The 17,782-nt window shown below is 43.2% G+C and overlaps 1 protein-coding gene across 1 annotated transcript in view; it reads left to right on the top strand.

The window, feature by feature from the left end:
• Positions 1-17,782, top strand: part of LOC145392518 (uncharacterized) — a 303,717-nt gene that overhangs the window by 180,067 nt on the left and 105,868 nt on the right. The window contains exon 17 of the mRNA XM_080266913.1: positions 1,081-1,276. Coding sequence (XP_080123039.1) covers positions 1,081-1,276 — 196 coding nt within the window. The remainder of the gene's footprint in view (positions 1-1,080; positions 1,277-17,782) is intronic.

The raw sequence follows: 17,782 nt of genomic DNA, 5'->3' as shown, positions 1-17,782 counted from the left end.
GGTGAAAGTTACTTTTTTTTTTTAAAAAGTGCATTACGGGAACTGTGGTTTATCAATACTTTCCATCATGGAGTGCCTCAAATAATTTTCAGCTAATGGTAAAGTTTGATATGATTAATCCCCAACCGCCAGGAAACGTGATATGCAGTTGCGATTTATGTGGACAGAGGCCGGTGGGGGATGGCATATGCCTCAAATTCGTTCCCGCAGTTGTATGAACTGGCTCATGTTTGATCTTGCCACCAAAGGGTAGGGACAGACTCCTGCCAGGCATGCAAGCGGGCTTCAATCTGTCCCATGACTTTACCAGGTGTAGAACGATGTCTTCAGGTTCCACCTCATCCAATTCTGTTCCCACATCATGCAGACCCCTTGCCTTATCCACCCCTGCCAAGCCTCTGCCCAGAGATACTAGGAATGGGCTCAGTGATAGAGCCATAGGGCATGCCTAGGATGCCACTGTGTCTAATTTATCTATTAGTGGAAAAGTTACCTTGTTGAAAGCAAAGCCAAAGTCAGGGCCACGCACACACACTAAGACATCCTGCTTCAGACTCCGAAAGTTGCTTATTTTCTTCACATCCTTACCCATTGACACAGCTCTCTACAGACCTGGGGATGGCTTCATTCGCAAGACACCATCAGATGCATGATTTACATAACTGCTTGTGTTTATTATAGGTTTGACAAATATTCATTCATTCATTCAACATCCAATCCTTCATTGCTCCATGAGGAGCATAGGAGCCCGGGGCTAGGCAAGTTGGTCTTGACATTTGAGATGAGAGTGACCAGCCTCACTCATCCCTGAGTGGAAATATGTGAGCAGTAAACCCCAACCACCCCTTGGATATAAACCTTCTCCGGCTCAGTCCAATAAGAGTGCCGTAATTACTCACAAAACATAGATAATGAATTTGGAAAGAAGAGGTACGGTAAATATACAGCAATATAGCTACAGTAGGAATTCCAAATGTGTGATTAACCAAGCTGCTATGAAAATTATACAGACATTTTACATTAATAATACTGCATACTTTTTTGAAGACACTAAAGTTCGTATTATTTTATGCATTTCAGGTTGGTTTTGAAGATAGTGGGAAACTCTTGGCATTGAAGATTGATATATATGATGATGCAGGACATGTGTCAAATGAACCTTCAGTTGGCTTTATTACCGCAATGTTGCAGAATGTCTACCATATACCCAACATATCCATCACCCCCTATGTCGTGAATACTGACACTGCTGCCAATACTTTTTGCAGGACGCCAGGTAATTCAGTGCTGTAATGACCTTCATTTTTACTGAAATTTTTTTGTCACTGCATCCTTTTTTTTCATGTGATTTCTGTTGTTTTACTGGCTCACTGTCACTTTCTCTCCATCCTTCCTCTCATTCTGTCCTTCCATAATCATTCTCTCTGTGCACAAAATATGCATTGTATTAATGTCATTGGAGTCCCGGGTTCATCTGAAATGGACTACAGGCTGAAGTTCCCAGTCTACAGTCCACCATCATCCTTTTGGGGGATCAAGAGGGAGTTAGAGGATGCTTCACCTATACATTCATTTCTTGGTTATCGTACATAATTGGTACTGTGCTTACTGCGTATTTGTTAAAAATTTGTGATAACGAAAGCACAGAACCTATGGGATTTTTTCTAATTGGTACTGGGCACCCCACTTGTAAACCCAAATTTTCCCTTTTACAACAATTTATAATCAGTAAATACACACATACTGGTATGGTACAGTATATCAGGAACACACATAGACTTGGTTAGGTTAATAGAGAATGATGAAAATGGCATTGTATGAAACACATATCATATAGAGACCTGTGATGGGCTTGAGGTAAGAGATTCTGAGGCTAGGGGATGGAGAGTTAGTGGTCTCCTCCACTTGGAATTAAGTCCTCTAGTAGTGCCTCATCTTTAAACTCCTCAGAGGCATCAGAAACCACAGATTTTGTACCATCATTGTTGTCAGAAACCAGCTCAGGTGCTTAACAACAAAGTTTTATAGCTAAGAAGTGTGCGATAATAGCAGGAGTGCAGATGTTCCTGTAGCAGATAGATAGATAGATAGATAAGAGTGCAGATTTTCCTGTAGATAGATAGATAGAGATAGATTGTTGTCAGAAACCAGCTCAGGTGCTTGATAACAAAGTTTTATAGCTAAAAAGTGAGATAGATAGATTGTTGTCAGAAACCAGATCAGGTGCTTGATAACAAAGTTTTATAGCTAAAAAGTGTGCAATAACAGCAGGAATGCAGATTTTCCTGTAGCAGTGATAACAAAAACTGCTGTAACCGAGTGTGTAATAACCAAGGGATCACTGAACTGGTGCAGCTGCACAAAAACATTCCTCTCCTGCATAATAAATGGACAGTAGAGTATTTGCCACTTCCAAATCCATTTCTGGGATTGCAAATGACAGAGCAGTGTGTGATTATAAGATTATATTTATACACTGAACATATATATATATAAAGTATAGGGAACTGTACTTTGTTTTTATTTATTTGGAGAAGGCCTTTGACTGAGTACCTAGAGAGGCGATGAAGGGGGGATTGAGAAAGCTTGGGATCAAGGAGAGACTGGTTAGGGCAGCTATGGCCATGTATGTGGGTGCTTACACCCAGGTAAGGACGAATGGAGATTTGAGTGATGAGTTTTCTGTGAATATTGATGTGCACCAGGGGTCAGTTTTGAGTCCCAAGTTGTTTATCCCGGTACTTGAAGCCCTCTCACATGACTTCGGAAACAGATTCCTATAGGAGATGTTGTATGCTGTTGATTTGGTGTTGATGGCAGAGAACGAAAGGGAGGCTGAGGAAAGATATAGGCAGTGGAGAGATGGTATGGGGCACAAGGACTTAAGAGTACATGCAGATGAAATGAAAGTGATGGCATCTAGGGCTGGTGGCAGTTCTGTTAAAGAAGAGGGAGAGTGGCCATGTGCAATTTGCCACAAGGGCATGGGAAGTAATTCCATCTTGTGCAGTGTCTGTGATAAATGGGTGCATAAGAGATGTAGTGGTATCAGAGATAGGCTGCAAGATAATGCTGATTTCATGTGTGCGGTGTGTCGGGGACAGCATGTGGACATTGTCAGACGTGAAATGATTGAACATGCTGGTGAGTCTGTTGAGTGTGTGGAAGAGTTTTGTTATTTGGAAGACATGTTATGTGCTGGAGGTGGGGCTGGAGCTACTTCTGTGGCTAGAGTCAAGAGTGGTTGGAAAAAGTTCAGGGAGCTGTTGCCTCTCCTGACATTGAGAGGACTCTTCCTCTGTGCTAAGGGGTATTCGTATACAGCATATGTTAGGAGTGACTGCTGTATGGTAGTGAGACCTGGTCAGTAAAGGAAGAGGATATTTGCAAGCTCAGACGTACAGAAATGGCAGTGATTAGGTGGATGTGCAGTGTGTCCCTGAATGTGAGGCCTGGAGGAGCTAGGTTTTCGATGGAAGAGTCAAGAGGTAGGATGGGGCAGGAGTGTATTGGTGTTGTGATGAGGAGAGGTAGATTGAGATGGTTTGGGCATGTGGAGAGGATGGGGGGTGATAATTGGGTGCAGAAAGTGAGAAGTGTTAATGTTAGGGGTAGGGTAGTGAAAGGTAGATTGAAAAAGACCTGGAGCGAGGTCATTGAGTGTGAACTCAGGGATAAGGGACTGAATAAGGAAGCTGGCAGAGATTGAGCAGCATGGAGAGCCACCATCACGTGATCAAGGCCGACACATGCAAGCATGGTGGAGCCTGAAAAAATGAACAGCTGAATATATATATATATATATATATATATATATATATATATATATATATATATATACAGTAATATCTTGGTCTAACAATGTAATTGGTTAGGTAAAAACCCATCATCAGGTGGGGTATTGTATATAGGTGTAGTTTTAACATGTAAAGTAATGGGATGCATTTTTCAGCCATGGGATTCCCCCCAACCAAGTTCAAAGCCCAAAAACAAGTTTAAAGCCAGTCTAAATAGCCTAACACCTCTAAAGGAAGCTAACCTAAGCCTAGTGCCAGTAAATAACTCACTAAAACCCACAAATAAAGTCTGAAAATCGCCAAATATGTCTGGAAAAAAATCAAGCTTAGTAAACTATAGCCCAGAATGACAATGTTCACCTCACCTTTGGCTAAAACACATTAAGTCCAAAAACAGTTTATAAATCAACCTAAACCAATTTTTGTTAAAAATATAATCAAAATTGGTAAAAAAAAAAAAAAAAAATCCATTGTTAAACTGGGGTTTGGCCATCGTTAGGTGGGGTATGATGGTATTTCAACCCCCATCGTTAGACCGAGGTATCGCATCTAGGGGTATCGTATTTCGAGGTATTACCGTATTGTGTATATATATATATATATATATATATATATATATATATATATATATATATTTATATATACATGAAATTGGGGAAAGCCCCAGGAATTGATGGAGTGTGTGGTGAAATGCTGAAGCATGGGGGAGAGATAGTAATAGAATGGATGTGGAAGATGTGCAGATTGGCTTGGGAGGAAGGTAGAGTCCCGGAGGATTGGAAGTCAGGTATAATTATTCCCTTGTACAAAGGAAAAGGGGAAAAAGAAGTGTGTGGTGATCATAGGGGCATTTGTCTTCTTAGTATAATAGGAAAAGTGTATGGTAGGATACTTATTGACAGAGTTTGAGAAAGAACAAAGGAATTAGTTGGAGAAGAACAGGGAGGCTTTAGGAAGGGAAGAGATTGTGTAGATCAGATATTCATTCACAGATCTTTAGTGGAAACGTTTCTAGAGAAGGGAAAGAAGTTGTTTGCGGCTTTCATGGATTTGGAGAAAGCATATGACACGGTCGATAGTCAAGGATTGTGGAAAGTATTAAGAATATATGGAGTAGATGGGAAGTTGTTGAATGTTGTGAAGAGTTTGGATGATGGTGCTAAGGCTGCAATGCATGTGGATGGTGAACTGAGTGAATTTTTCTCTTTGAAGGTTGGGTTGAAACAGGGATGTGTCATGTCTCCATGGTTGTTCAATTTGTACATGGATGGGGTAATAAAAGAGGTACAAGGTAGGGTTGTGGATGTTGGAGTGGCCCTAATGAGATAGGGTGGTGTTTAGAAACTCCCTCTACTGTTGTTTGCAGATGATACTCTGTTGTTGAGTAAAGACGAAGGGGAGCTGCAAGGCTTGGTGGATGAGTTTGGAAGAGTGTGTAAGAAACAGAATCTAAAGGTGAATGTAGGGAAGAGTAATGTGATGGTCTTTGAGAGAGGTGAAGTCAGTGAATGTACAGCGAGGTTGGATGGTGAGGAATTGGAAAATGTGAGTATGTTTAAGTACTTGGGTAGTGTGATGAGTAAGGATGGAGGTTTAGAGGTGAAGTGCTTGAAAGGGTACAGCAGGGAAGAAAGGTAGCTGGTTCCTTGAAAGCAGTGATAAGAAACAGGGAATTGAGCATGGAAGTGAAAAAGTTACTACATGACAGTATTGTGATACCAACTCTAACATATGGAAGTGAAGCTTGGATGTTGTTGGAAGGACACAAGTCAAGAGTGAGAGCAGTGGAAATGAGTCATTTAAGAGGAGCCTGTGGAGTCACATGGAGGGATAGGCTGAAAAATGAGGATATAAAGGGGCATTTTGGTGTGGATGTGGATGCGATAGGAAGCGTTATGAGGAATACACTGAGGTGGTTTGGCCATGTGGAGAGGATGGAGGGTGAAAGACTGACGAAGAGAGTGTATGTGAGTGAGGTGGAAGGGGGGAGAGGGAGGGGGAGGCTGAGGATGAGATGGAGGGATGGGATGGAGAGGTATATGAGAGAGGGGGGTGTGAGTTGAGAGCAGGGCAGTGAAATGACGCGGAACAGGGCGACGTGGAGGCGATTTGTTTGTGTCCACCCCGAACGGAATTGAGGCGTCTGGCAATAGAGCGATAGGTAGATAGATACTGTATATATATATATATATATATATACAGTGCTTGTCAGAGGTGTCGAGCACCTATGGCCGGGCACGCAATACTTATGGCCAAAAAAGAATCACTCATTTTTGGTAGTAAAAATTGAGCCATAAGTTTGTGGCGCTAGCATGACGTCACGGTACCCTGAGGCCTTCCTACACGCTGGTTGGTTCCCGCCTCAGTTGCCTATGGGCTGCCTGAGGGAGAGGTACTCCGCTGCGCCTCCCTCTCTATTTGTGCCATTTTTTACCGAGTGTCCCGCAGTGTTTTGGCTTTCGCCACTTTGTTATGGCACCTACCCATGAACTATCGAGTGAGATCATATCCCAGATCATTGCTCTAAAGGAGGCAGGCCACCAAACGAAGGAAATTAGTGAACTGGTTGGTGTGGCTCGATTGACAGTGCGTAGGTGGTGCGCGCGTTTTCGAGTGGAAAATAGTGGTGACATTCCCACATAGAAACCGCGGTCTGGTAGACGTAGGACAACTTCCCCGAGGTCTGTTAATGTTTTAAAACGTGCAGTGGAGTCTAATCCTCGTGTGAGTGTAAGGAAAATAAAGGAGAGCAACCCGAAAGTGTTTGGTGAGGTTTCTGTGCGCACAGTGTCTCGAAGGGTCCATGAACTTGGTTACACAAGTCACAGGCCTGTGAGAAAGCCTCTTCTCACTCGTTACCAGCGACTTCGTAGGCTTGCCTTTGCTAACAAATACTGTACCTTAATTGGGGTGAGGAGCAATGGTTGCCAGTGCTGTGGCCTGATGAGGCAACATTTAGTGTTACCTGTAACAGAGGAGCACGTGTGTACCAGCGCAAAGACCCACGTTACGTTGAAAGCACAGTTAAACATCCTGATTCACTCATGGTATGAGGTTGTTTTTCTGGTAAAGGTTTGGGGAAGCTTGTTGTGCTTCCCAAGAACTGCAGAGTGAATCAGGATGTTTATCTGGAGCTCCTGTGTGATCATTTACCAGAGTCCTTCGAGCTCACAGGTGCACGAGTGTTTCAGGTGGACGGTGCACCTGCTCATAAGGCCAAATCGGTCACCAATTGGCTTCATGACTGCAAGATATCATTCATGAAAGACTGGCCAGGAAATTGCCCAGACCTCAACCCGATAGAAAACCTCTGGTACCTCGTAAAGAAGAATCTCCAAGGGAAGGACGTGAGCTCTCTGCCTAAGCTGGAAGCCTCCATTTGTGACTCCTGGGACAAAATACCCCTCCAGCACCTCAGGAACCTCACCTTTTCACTTGCAAGACGTCTCAGGTCTGTGAAGAAGTGTAAAGGCTACCCTAAGTACTAAAGGTAAATAAAATGCATTATTTATATGTTTTTTCAATGTTGAAAGGTTTGTTTCGTAGGAGGGACGCAGGGCTCTCGATACTTCTGACGAGCGTATATATATATATATATATATATATATATATATATATGTATATATATATATATATATATATATATATATATATATATATATATCACACTACATACCCCACTATATTATGGGGGTTGACGCCAGCAAGGGCATGCGGCCAGAAAACTTTGTCCCCGCTACCTAATGGTGGACCTTTTGAGGGGAAGCATGATGAGGGCTCCTCCAGCATAATTCATGGGGCCGGGGTGAGATGGGGCTCAAACCTGTGCTAGAGGGTACAGGGCATTGCGTTTCCCAGGTTGCTGCTTCCGCCCACTAAAGAAGGGCCCAAACCTGGGAGTAGCACCCCAGGAGGGTGTCCCTGTAGCTGTCCTGGCATAGTGCCCCGAGGCCACTACCACAGCCACTGGTCAAGGCTGGTCAGCTAGGGGTCCCAGATCCATTGCCTGGGCCTGGAAATGTGCAGTTGGCAGGGCCTATGGCATGTTTCCTCATCATATTTTACTGATTATGACCGAGTTATAGAATGGAATTCAAAGGAAGCCAGAGGACATTAAATCACCCAGGGGGATCAGAGTGACTTTGTAGAATGTGGGAAGTTAAGGGTTAGAGTGAGGGAAGTGGTTAAGGTAATGAGTAGGAGATGGGTGGATGTGGGATGTGTACAAGATGTCTGGTATAGGGGTGGATCAGCTAGAAAGATTGCTGGGAGGGATTGTTACTATAAGTTGCTTTGGCAGGTAGGATAGATGCATATGGGGGTGTGGGTGTGTTGGTTAGGGAGAAATGGTTGGAATATGTCATGGATGTAATCAGAGTAAGTGATAAGATAATAGTAGTGAAAATTTTGTTCTGTGGGATGGTGTTTGCAATTGTATCAGCGTATGTTCCACAGGCAGGCCTGGATGAGGTAGAGAAGGATAGATTTTGGGATGAAATAATATGTGTAGTAAGTGGTATGAGGGATGATGCAATTGTAGTATTAGGGGGGGATTTAAATGGTCATGTAGGTGAAGCATCTTAATGAAATGAAGGAGTACATGGGGGATGTGCATATGATACAAAAATTGAGAAGGGGAAAGGATACTTGAGTGTGAGGAGGCAATGAACATGATTGTGTGCAACATGCATTTTAGGAAAAAAGAGAGTAGGTTGATTGTGTATGAGTCTGGGGGAAGTAGCAACCCATGAACTATTTCCTGGTCACAATGGCTGATAGGAGGTTAGTGAGGGATGTTAAAGTTATAGGAAGTGAGGAGTGTGTGCAGCAACATAAGTTATTGATTTGTGACATGGTGCTTAAGGAGTGGATGATGAAAAAGAGGATCTATCACCTAGGAGGATAGTTTGGAAGTTGAAGAACCAAGCAGTAAAGGATGCCTTCTATAACGAGATTAGGAGAGTGGTGGCTGAACAGGGAGACATGGACAAAAGTGTTAATGAACAGTACAGAGCCACCAAGACTAACCTCTTGAGAGTTACTGATTCAGTATGTGGAAGGACAAGAGGCCCTACAAGACATAAAGTGGCTTGGTGGTGGGATGAGTGTGTAGAAGCTGCAGTTAAGGAGAAAAGAAGGCTTTTCTGGGCATGGAGGAAGGGTGGTAACAAAGAGGAATACATAGCTGCCAAGCATACAGGTAGAAAAGAGTTTTACAGGGCAAAGTCAGAGTCACAGACACTTTTACTTGATAACCTAAATCATGTGGAAGGAGGAATATGATTTTTAAGGTGACAAATCAGATGAAGAGGGAGAATAGGGATATCATAGGTGAGCAGTGTTTGAAGAATTATGAAGGAAGGTTTATAGTGAGTAGTGGGATATTAAAAATGCATGGAGAGAGCATTATAACCAGTTGTTGAATGAGGAGTTTGACTAGGGCAGGGAAGGTTTGAAGCCAGCAGATCCGGGTTTGGCCCTTGGCCTCTGATTGATGCCGTTACTGTGAATGGGGCAATAGGCAGGATGCAGGTGGGGAAGGCAGCAGGTGTGTCTGGGTTGACAGCTGAATTGTTGAAAGCCTCAGGAGATATAGGAGTGAGGTTAGTCACTGACCTGATAAATACGATTATTTATGAGTTTGTTGTCCCGGATGATTGGCTGAAGAGTGTAATTGGAACTGTGTACAGTGAGTCCTTGATATACGAACGGGATAGGGACCAAAAAAAACTTTCGTAATTTGAAATTTCGTATATTGGAACAATTTTCCCCATTGAAATATACATATAAATGGGGGGATGCATCCCAGGACCCCCTCGGACCCCCACCTAAACTTCACCCCTTCTATTAAGAAGTAAGCAATACCTGTATACAATTGTAGAGAAGGAGGTGGTCATATTCTTGTACATCTCCATTTTCTTTGTCACAGTCCCAGTGGTGGAAACAGCAAGGCCTAAAGCACGCCCAATATCCGAGACTCCCTGCCCCTCCTCATGGGGTCTTATAATTTCCAATTTCCTTTCCAGAATTACAGTACAGTGCTGCTGCTTCTTTGCAGTGGGCTTCTCCAATGCTGGAGATGATGCAGGGCGCTTGGGAGGCATGGGGAAACAGTACGAAAAGATGAAGGGCTGCGAAAATATCCTCACGTACAGCGAGGCTGTGAGGAGAGGAGGGACGTGAACTCAACTGAGAACCACGCGAAAATTTGTTTACCAGAGAGAGATTAGTTCGTTTTCTCTCGGCACGTGATGAGTGCGGCGCTATGCACTGCACCCATTTTGAATTTTTCATACAGTATTCTGTTAACCCCTTCATAGCTGCTGGCCTTGAACAACACTTCCCTGTATCGGTATCAATGACGTTGAGTTAGGGCATTATAAAAAACTGCGAACAATTACAGGAAGGGAACGAAGGACAGTGGTGTGTGTACATGACCCTACTCTACCATCCCAAGTCAGGCGTTCTCTTAACTCCAGATGTATTCGCCGATGCCTACGTGCTTATGTTACATGCGCCCTAATTTTGAGTAAGTTTCTTTCAGCAAGAGAACATAATTTACCACCCTCAAAATAGTCAATATGTGCGGGAGTCAGTGAGAATGAGAGGGCAAGAGAGGGAGTATGTCTGATGATAAGCAAGAAGTGGAAGGAGAATATAAGAGAGTATGGAACAGTGGGTGCAAGGATTGTATGGGTGAGGATGAAAGTAGGTATACAAGCATGGGCGATTGTATGTGTGTATGCTCCAACAGAGGATCGAGTGGCAAGAGTGAAAGATGAGTTTTGGGCGAGAGTAGAAGCATGTATGGACAAGTTTGAGAGGAGCGAGAGAGTGCTGTTGATTGGAGACGTGAATGGCAAAGTTGGGAATGTACGAGTGGATGGAGTGGTTGGTCAGTGGGGTGTGCCAGCTGAAGTAGATGGGAATGGTAGTGCTTTGGTGGACATCTGTGCTGGTAAGGGGTTGGCAATAGCCAACACCTACTTTCGTCATAAGATGATCCACCGGTATACGTGGAGAGTAATGAGGAGGATGGATGGTGAACTTGTTGAACGAAAGGCAATGATAGACTACGTGTGTGTGGATGAGCGAATGAGAAGACAAGTGTTGGATGCAAGAGTGTGGAGAGGGTGGGGGAATGGAGTCTCGGACCATCACTTAGTGATGGCCAAGGTAGAGCTGCAAAGAAAGTGGTTGAGGAGGCGAAGGGGAAGACAGGAGGAAGCAGCTCCTGTGAGAAGAGTGGAGAAATTGCAAGATAGTGAGAAAAGGACAGAGTATAAGAGCATAGTGGAAGAAAGATTGGGAAGGTATGAGCTAGAGCAGATGGAAGGGGTGGAAGACGTATGTAAGATATTCACGGAAGAGATAAGCGCAGCGTGTGAGGCGGTTTGTGGAGTGAGGAGGAGATGCAAGGGTGTGCAAGGGACAGCATGGTGGAATGATGAGGTGAAACGAGCTGTGGAACAAAAGAAGAAGGCATATGGTGAATGGTTGGCGAGTAGAGGTAGGGGAGAAGATGAGAGAAAGAAGAGAGAGGTATATGTGAGCAGGAGAAGGGAGGTTAAGAGACTGGTGAAGGAGAGTAAGAAGAAAGTGGATGAAGAGTTTGGGAGGAATCTGAGTGTGAAATGGAGGGAGAGTAAGAAATTGTTTTGGAAGGAGATAAAGAAAGTAAGGCAGTGTGAAAGGGGAAATAGTAGGGGAGTGAAGGATAGGAATAATAGATTGTTGGTGGAGAAGAGAGAGAAAGTGAGGAGATGGAAGGAGCACTTTGAGGATTTGTTGAATGTAGAGAGTGAGAGCAGTGTGAGTATAAGTGGTTGGGGAATGGCTGGGAGAAGAAGAGATGAGGGGAGGGAGGAAGAGATCAGTAGGTCGGAAGTAGTGGAAGCGATGAAGAAGATTAAGCTGGGAAAGGCCCCAGGAATTGATGGAGTGTGTGGTGAAATGCTTAGGTATGGGGGTGAGATTGTTGTGGAGTGGATATGGAAGTTGTGTAGATTGGCTTGGGAAGAGGGAAGGGTTCCAGAGGACTGGAAATCAGGTATAATTGTTCCTCTGTACAAAGGAAAAGGGGAGAGAGAAGTATGTGGTAACCATAGGGGTATTTGCCTTCTTAGTGTGACTGGTAAAATATATGGTAGAATACTCATTGATAGGGTTAGGCATATGACAGAGGAGCTAGTTGGAGAAGAACAAGGGGGATTTAGGAAGGGAAAAGGGTGTGTAGACCAGATATTTGTTCTAAGATGTTTAGTGGAGAAGTATCTAGAGAAGGGAAGGAAAGTGTATGCTGCCTTCATGGACTTGGAGAAAGCTTATGACAGAATAGATAGGCAAGGTATGTGGAAGGTATTAAGAATATATGGAGTGGAGGGGAAATTGTTGAGTGCTGTGAAGAGTATGTATGAGGGAGCTAGGGCTATGGTGCGAGTGGATGGTGAGCTGAGTGAGTTCTTTGATCTCAATGTGGGACTGAAACAGGGGTGTGTAATGTCTCCATGGCTGTTTAATATATATATGGATGGGGTTGTAAAGGAGGTTCAAGGTAGGGCAGTGGATGTGGGGGTGGCCCTAATGAATGAGGGTGAGATTTGGAAGCTTCCGGAGTTGCTGTTTGCTGATGATACAGTATTGTTGAGTGAAGATGAATGGGAGTTGCAAGGTTTGGTGAATGAATTTGAGACAGTGTGTAGGAGGAGGAAGCTGAAAGTTAATGTAAACAAAAGTAAAGTTATGGTGTTTGAGAGGAATGAAGTCACTGAGTGTGCAGTGAGGTTGGATGGTGAGGATATGGAGAATGTGAGTGCATTCAAGTACTTGGGTAGTGTGATGAGTAAGGATGGAACTTTGGGGGATGAAGTAAATGAAAGGGTACAGCAGGGAAGGAAGGTTGTTGGTACACTGAAAGCAGTGATGAGAAATAGGGAGGTGAGTATGGAAGTTAAGAAGTCACTGCATGATGGTATTGTGATCCCTACCCTGACGTATGGAAGCGAGGCGTGGACCTTGCAAGAAGGGAACAAGTGAAGAGTGAGAGCAGTGGAAATGAGTTACTTGAGAGGAGCATGTGGAGTGACGTGGAGGGACAGGTTGACGAATGAAGAAGTGAAGGAACGTTGTGGGGTAGATGTGGATGTGGTTGAAAAGATTAGGAGAAATACACTGAGGTGGTTTGGACATGTGGAGAGGATGGAGAATGAAAGACTGACTAAGAGGGTGTATGTAGGTGAGGTGGAGGGAGGGAGAGGGAGGGGTAGACCGAGGATGAGGTGGAGGGATGGAGTTGAGAGGTATATGAGGGAGGGGGGGGTGAGCTGGGGGGAGGGGAGTCAAATGGTGGGTGACAGAGTGACTTGGAGGCGTTTTGTCAGTGGCCACCCTTTGCAGGATTAGGGCGTCGGGCTATAGATAGATAGATAGATAGAAAATAGTCAGAAAAATATAGACGACAAACTAGAGGAATATGAACTGAATTGGTAAGGTCTTTAGGCTGTATGCTTACACGAAAGATTATGGGTTTTACAATTTTAAGAGACGATATGGAACAAAAATGTTTGCTAATCAGAAAAAAATTACTCTTTCATCCCACATGTTCTTGTAGGTTAGCATTCAGTTCCACATTCTTCGTTCGGTATCACTCTTCCCAATATATTTTGGACCAACTGAGCACAGTTACTTCTGCTTCTTAGAGTTAGTGTACATTTACTGCTCATTCTTCTGTTTGTTCTTATGTGTATGTGTGAAAGAGAGAGGACTGATACAGACATTAATGTATTCCATTATCGCTTTCATAGCTGCTGGCCCTGAACAACGCCTTACTGTACTGGTGTCATTGACGTTGAGTTAGGGTGAGCTATAAAAAACTGCGAGCAATTATGGGAAGGGATTGAGGGTCACTGGTGTGTTTACACGACCCTACTCGACCATCTCAAGCAGTCAGGCGTTCACAGTTCACTTCGTCCCAGATGTTTTCGGCCGATGTATACGTGCTGATGTAACACGCATCCTAATTTTATTCATTCTTACACGAATCATAGCAAATCACAGGATGGGATGAGGGAAAAAAATAATTTACAAAAAAAATAAAAAGCCAGGTGTGCCAGACAAGTCTTTTCACATATGTGAGAAAAAGAAATTGATTTTAGAACTTTGAAAAAATGGTCCTAAGGCTGACCACAGGAGCACGCAAATATCTGAACCCACAGCCATTGAGGGGGCTAAACTTACGTTTTACTTTAAGCTGTGAAAGCACCTTACCAAATCAGTTCTTCCTGATAGTCTGTTATATTTTTCAGATTATTTCTGGGTTGGTAAATACAGTAAACGTTTCTTATTAAATCTGTTTCCCCGTCATTTTTAGCTGTTCTGGTTTGACGGCTCTATTTTTATTTCGTTAACATATTGGCGGATAGGACTGTTCTTCCCTAAGTGTTTAACTAAACCTGGCCTAACCGAGCTTATCTGTACCTAATAATTTTAACCTAACCTAACCTCCAGTTGGGAAATTAGGAAACAATATCCACCTTTGAGCATGTTGAGTTTCTTCCACTGCGCTGGAAACGATCGTAGGGGAAAATAACGATAATAACGGGGAGGAAATTTTTCAGGAGGAAAAAGTAATTTGCCAAACTGAAAGTTGTCAGAAAATTACAGAAACAAGCTGGAGGATTATGAATTGAATTGGTAAGGTCTTTTTGCTGCTTCAAGTGTACAATGAAAGACACAAGTATCTTCCCAAAGTCTGACGAATATTGCATGGAAGAATCAAACCATTTGAAACACGCACTAGTGGAAACAAGGTTTTCATTGTATTTCGCCTGGTGTAAATTTTCTTCAGACTGAACTGGGAAGATAGTTGTGTCTTTCATAGTACATTTACCAGTAAATAAATCATTCTAACAGTACTTGCGTTTTGTTTCCGCCAGATTAGTTGTGATTTCAGACTATTCAGGCAATTCACATCATATAGTCTGGATAATCGGGCTATCTCTGCATTTTCTTTCGTATCGAGTATCGATTTTCGTATCATCAAAACATATTTTCGTACCGTGGAATTTGCCCTATATTAATCGATTTCGTACCATCGAAAATTCGTACTTCGGGTTTTCGTATTTCGAGAACTCACTGTACAAGGGGAAGGGTGATGCCCTGGAAAAAGGAAATTATAGAGGCATAAAGCTTTTAGACCAGATAATGAAGGTATGGAGAGAGGTCTAGAAGGTATGATTGGAGAAAGAGTGAATATTGATGAGATGAGGTTTGGGTTTATGCCAGGCAAAGGGACCGCTGATGCCATAAGCATTGTTCAACAGCTTCAGGTAAAATATATAGGAAAAAAAAGGGACCTGTACTTTGTTTTTGTTGATTTGGAGAAGTCCTTTGACAGATTCCCTAGAGAGGTAGTGAGGTGGGCAGTGAGAAAGCTTGTGATCAAGGAGTGGCTGGTTAGGGTTGTTATGGTCATGTATGTAGGTGCTCACACCCAGGTATGGGTGAATGGAGATTTGAGTGATGACTTTTCTTTGAATGTTGTTGTGCATACAGTCTTAAGCCCCTTGTTGTTTATCATGGTACTTGAAGCCCTCTCACGTGACTTTCAGAAATGGACACCCATGGGAGATGTTGTAAGCTGATGATTTGGTGTTAGTTGCAGAGGATGAAAAGGAGGCAGAAGAAAGATTTTAGGAAGTGGAGAGATGGTAAGGGTCACAAGGGCTTAAGAGTAAATGAAGATAAAACAAAAGTGATGTTATCTAGGGCTGGGGGCAGTACTATCAAAGAAGAGGGAGAGTGGCCATGTGCAATTTGTCACAAGGGCATGGAAAGTAATTCCATCTTGTGCAGTGTATGTATATAAGTGAGTGCATAAGAGATGTAATGGTATTAGAGGTAGACCGTGAGATAAGGCTGATTTCATGTGTGCGGTGTGTCAGGGAGAGCATGTGGATATTGCCAGATGTGAAAGGATTGAACTTGCTGGTGAGTCTCTTGAGTGTGTGGAAGAGTTTTGTTATTTGGAAGACATGTTATGCATTGGAGGTGGGGCTGGAACTAGTTCTGTGGCTAGAGTGAGGAGTGGTTGGAAGAAGTTCAGAGAGCCGTTGCATCTCCTGACACTGAGATGGCTCTCTCTCCATGCTAAGAGATCTTTGTATGCGGCATGTGTTAGGAGCATAATGCTGTATGGTAATGACACCTGGACAGTAAAGGAAGAGGATATTCGCAGTCACAAATGCATAGAAATGACAGTGATTAGGTGGATGTGCAGTGCATCCTTGAGTGCAAGACCTGGATGGGCTAGGTTTTCGATGGAAGAGTTGAGAGGTAGGATAGGACTGGAGTGTATTGGTGTTGTGGTGAGGAGAGGTAAATTGAGATGGTTTGGGCATGTGGATAGTATGGGGGATGATAATTGGGTGCAGAAAGTGAGAAGCATTAATGTTGGGGGTAGGGCAGTGAGAGGTATATACAGTAAACCTTTATTATAATGAGCCCTTTTATAGCGAACTTTCGATACAACGACCCACCGTTTCCAGAGCAAACTTCCATCGGATATAGCGACCTTTGGTCTCTATATCTGGCAGAAGTTTTGCTCGCTTGCATGGGAAGTGTACTGTAACAGTACTACATCACATTATAGGCATTTTATTTATATGTACAACTTCATACAGGCTGGTATTTACTGTGCATATACTGTATAGCTACATAAATCGTTGATTTCCCAATGTGAAACTTCATAGAGTAAGTTGTGGTTGCGCATGTAGGACCAAACGACTTCATGGATGTAGCGACCCTGAGTTGGTAATCCGTCATTTAATAATGAGCATCAGATATAGCGAACCTTGGGATATAATGACCCCCCCCCCAATTAGTTTGTTATATCGAGGGTTTACTGTATATTCGTTCATTCATTCATTTATTATCCAATCCTACATTGCCCCATGAGGAGCGTAGGAGCCCAGGGCTAGGCAAGTTGGTCCTGACATTTAAGATGAGAGTGACCAGCCTCACTCATCCCTGAATGGCATTATTTGAGCTGTAAACCCCAACCACCCCTTGGATATAAACCTTCACTGGCTCAGTCCGATTGGAGCGCTATATTTACTCACTAAACCACCAGGTGCCAAAATTTGGTTGTATGGTTACCACACAGCATGGTAAATGGTTTCCTGGTGTACAGGAAACCATTTGGCATGTCACTCAGTGCAGAGTCACCCACAGGCAGAAGGAAGAGGAAAGAATGAAGGAAAGAAAGACAGAAGAGGGAGTGTAAAGTCACCCATAGGCAGAAAGACGAGGAAAAAATGAAGGAAAGAAAAAGATAGAAGAGGATGGAAGGAAAGAAGAATAGAGGAGAGGAAAGGACATATACAGATATATATATATATATATATATATATATATATATATATATATATATATATATGTGAGCAGATGGAGAGAACACTTTAAGGAATTGTTGAACATACAGGATGGAAGTAATGCGAGTATAAGTGGCTGGGGAATGGCTGGGAGAAGGAGGGAGGTGAGAAGACAGGAAGAAATCAGTAGGATAGAAGTTGTGGAAGCAATGAAGAAAGTTAAGTTGGGGAAAGCCCCAGGAATTGATGGAGTGTGTGGTGAAATGCTGAAGCATGGGGGAGAGATAGTAGTAGAATGGATGTGGAAGAAGTGCAGATTGGCCTGGGAGGAAGGTAGAGTCCCGGAGGATTGGAAGTCAGGTATAATTATTCCCTTGTACAAAGGAAAAGGGGAAAAAGAAGTGTGTGGTAAGCACAGGGGCATTTGTCTTCTTAGTATAATAGGAAAAGTGTATGGTAGGATACTTATTGACAGAGTTAGAGAAAGAACAGGAATTAGTTGGAGAAGAACAGGGAGGCTTTAGGAAGGGAAGAGGTTGTGTAGATCAGATATTCATTCTTAGATCTTTAGTGGAAAAGTTTCTAGAGAAGGGAAAGAAGTTGTATGCGGCTTTC

This window comes from Coenobita brevimanus, chromosome 22 (assembly GCF_032717465.1).
Source record: "Coenobita brevimanus isolate Jiangsu-jjx chromosome 22, ASM3271746v2, whole genome shotgun sequence".
In the NCBI taxonomy this organism is placed as follows: Eukaryota; Metazoa; Arthropoda; class Malacostraca; order Decapoda; family Coenobitidae; genus Coenobita; species Coenobita brevimanus.
Note: the sequence above shows the minus strand (reverse complement) of the source record. Positions and strands in the feature narration are given on the sequence as shown.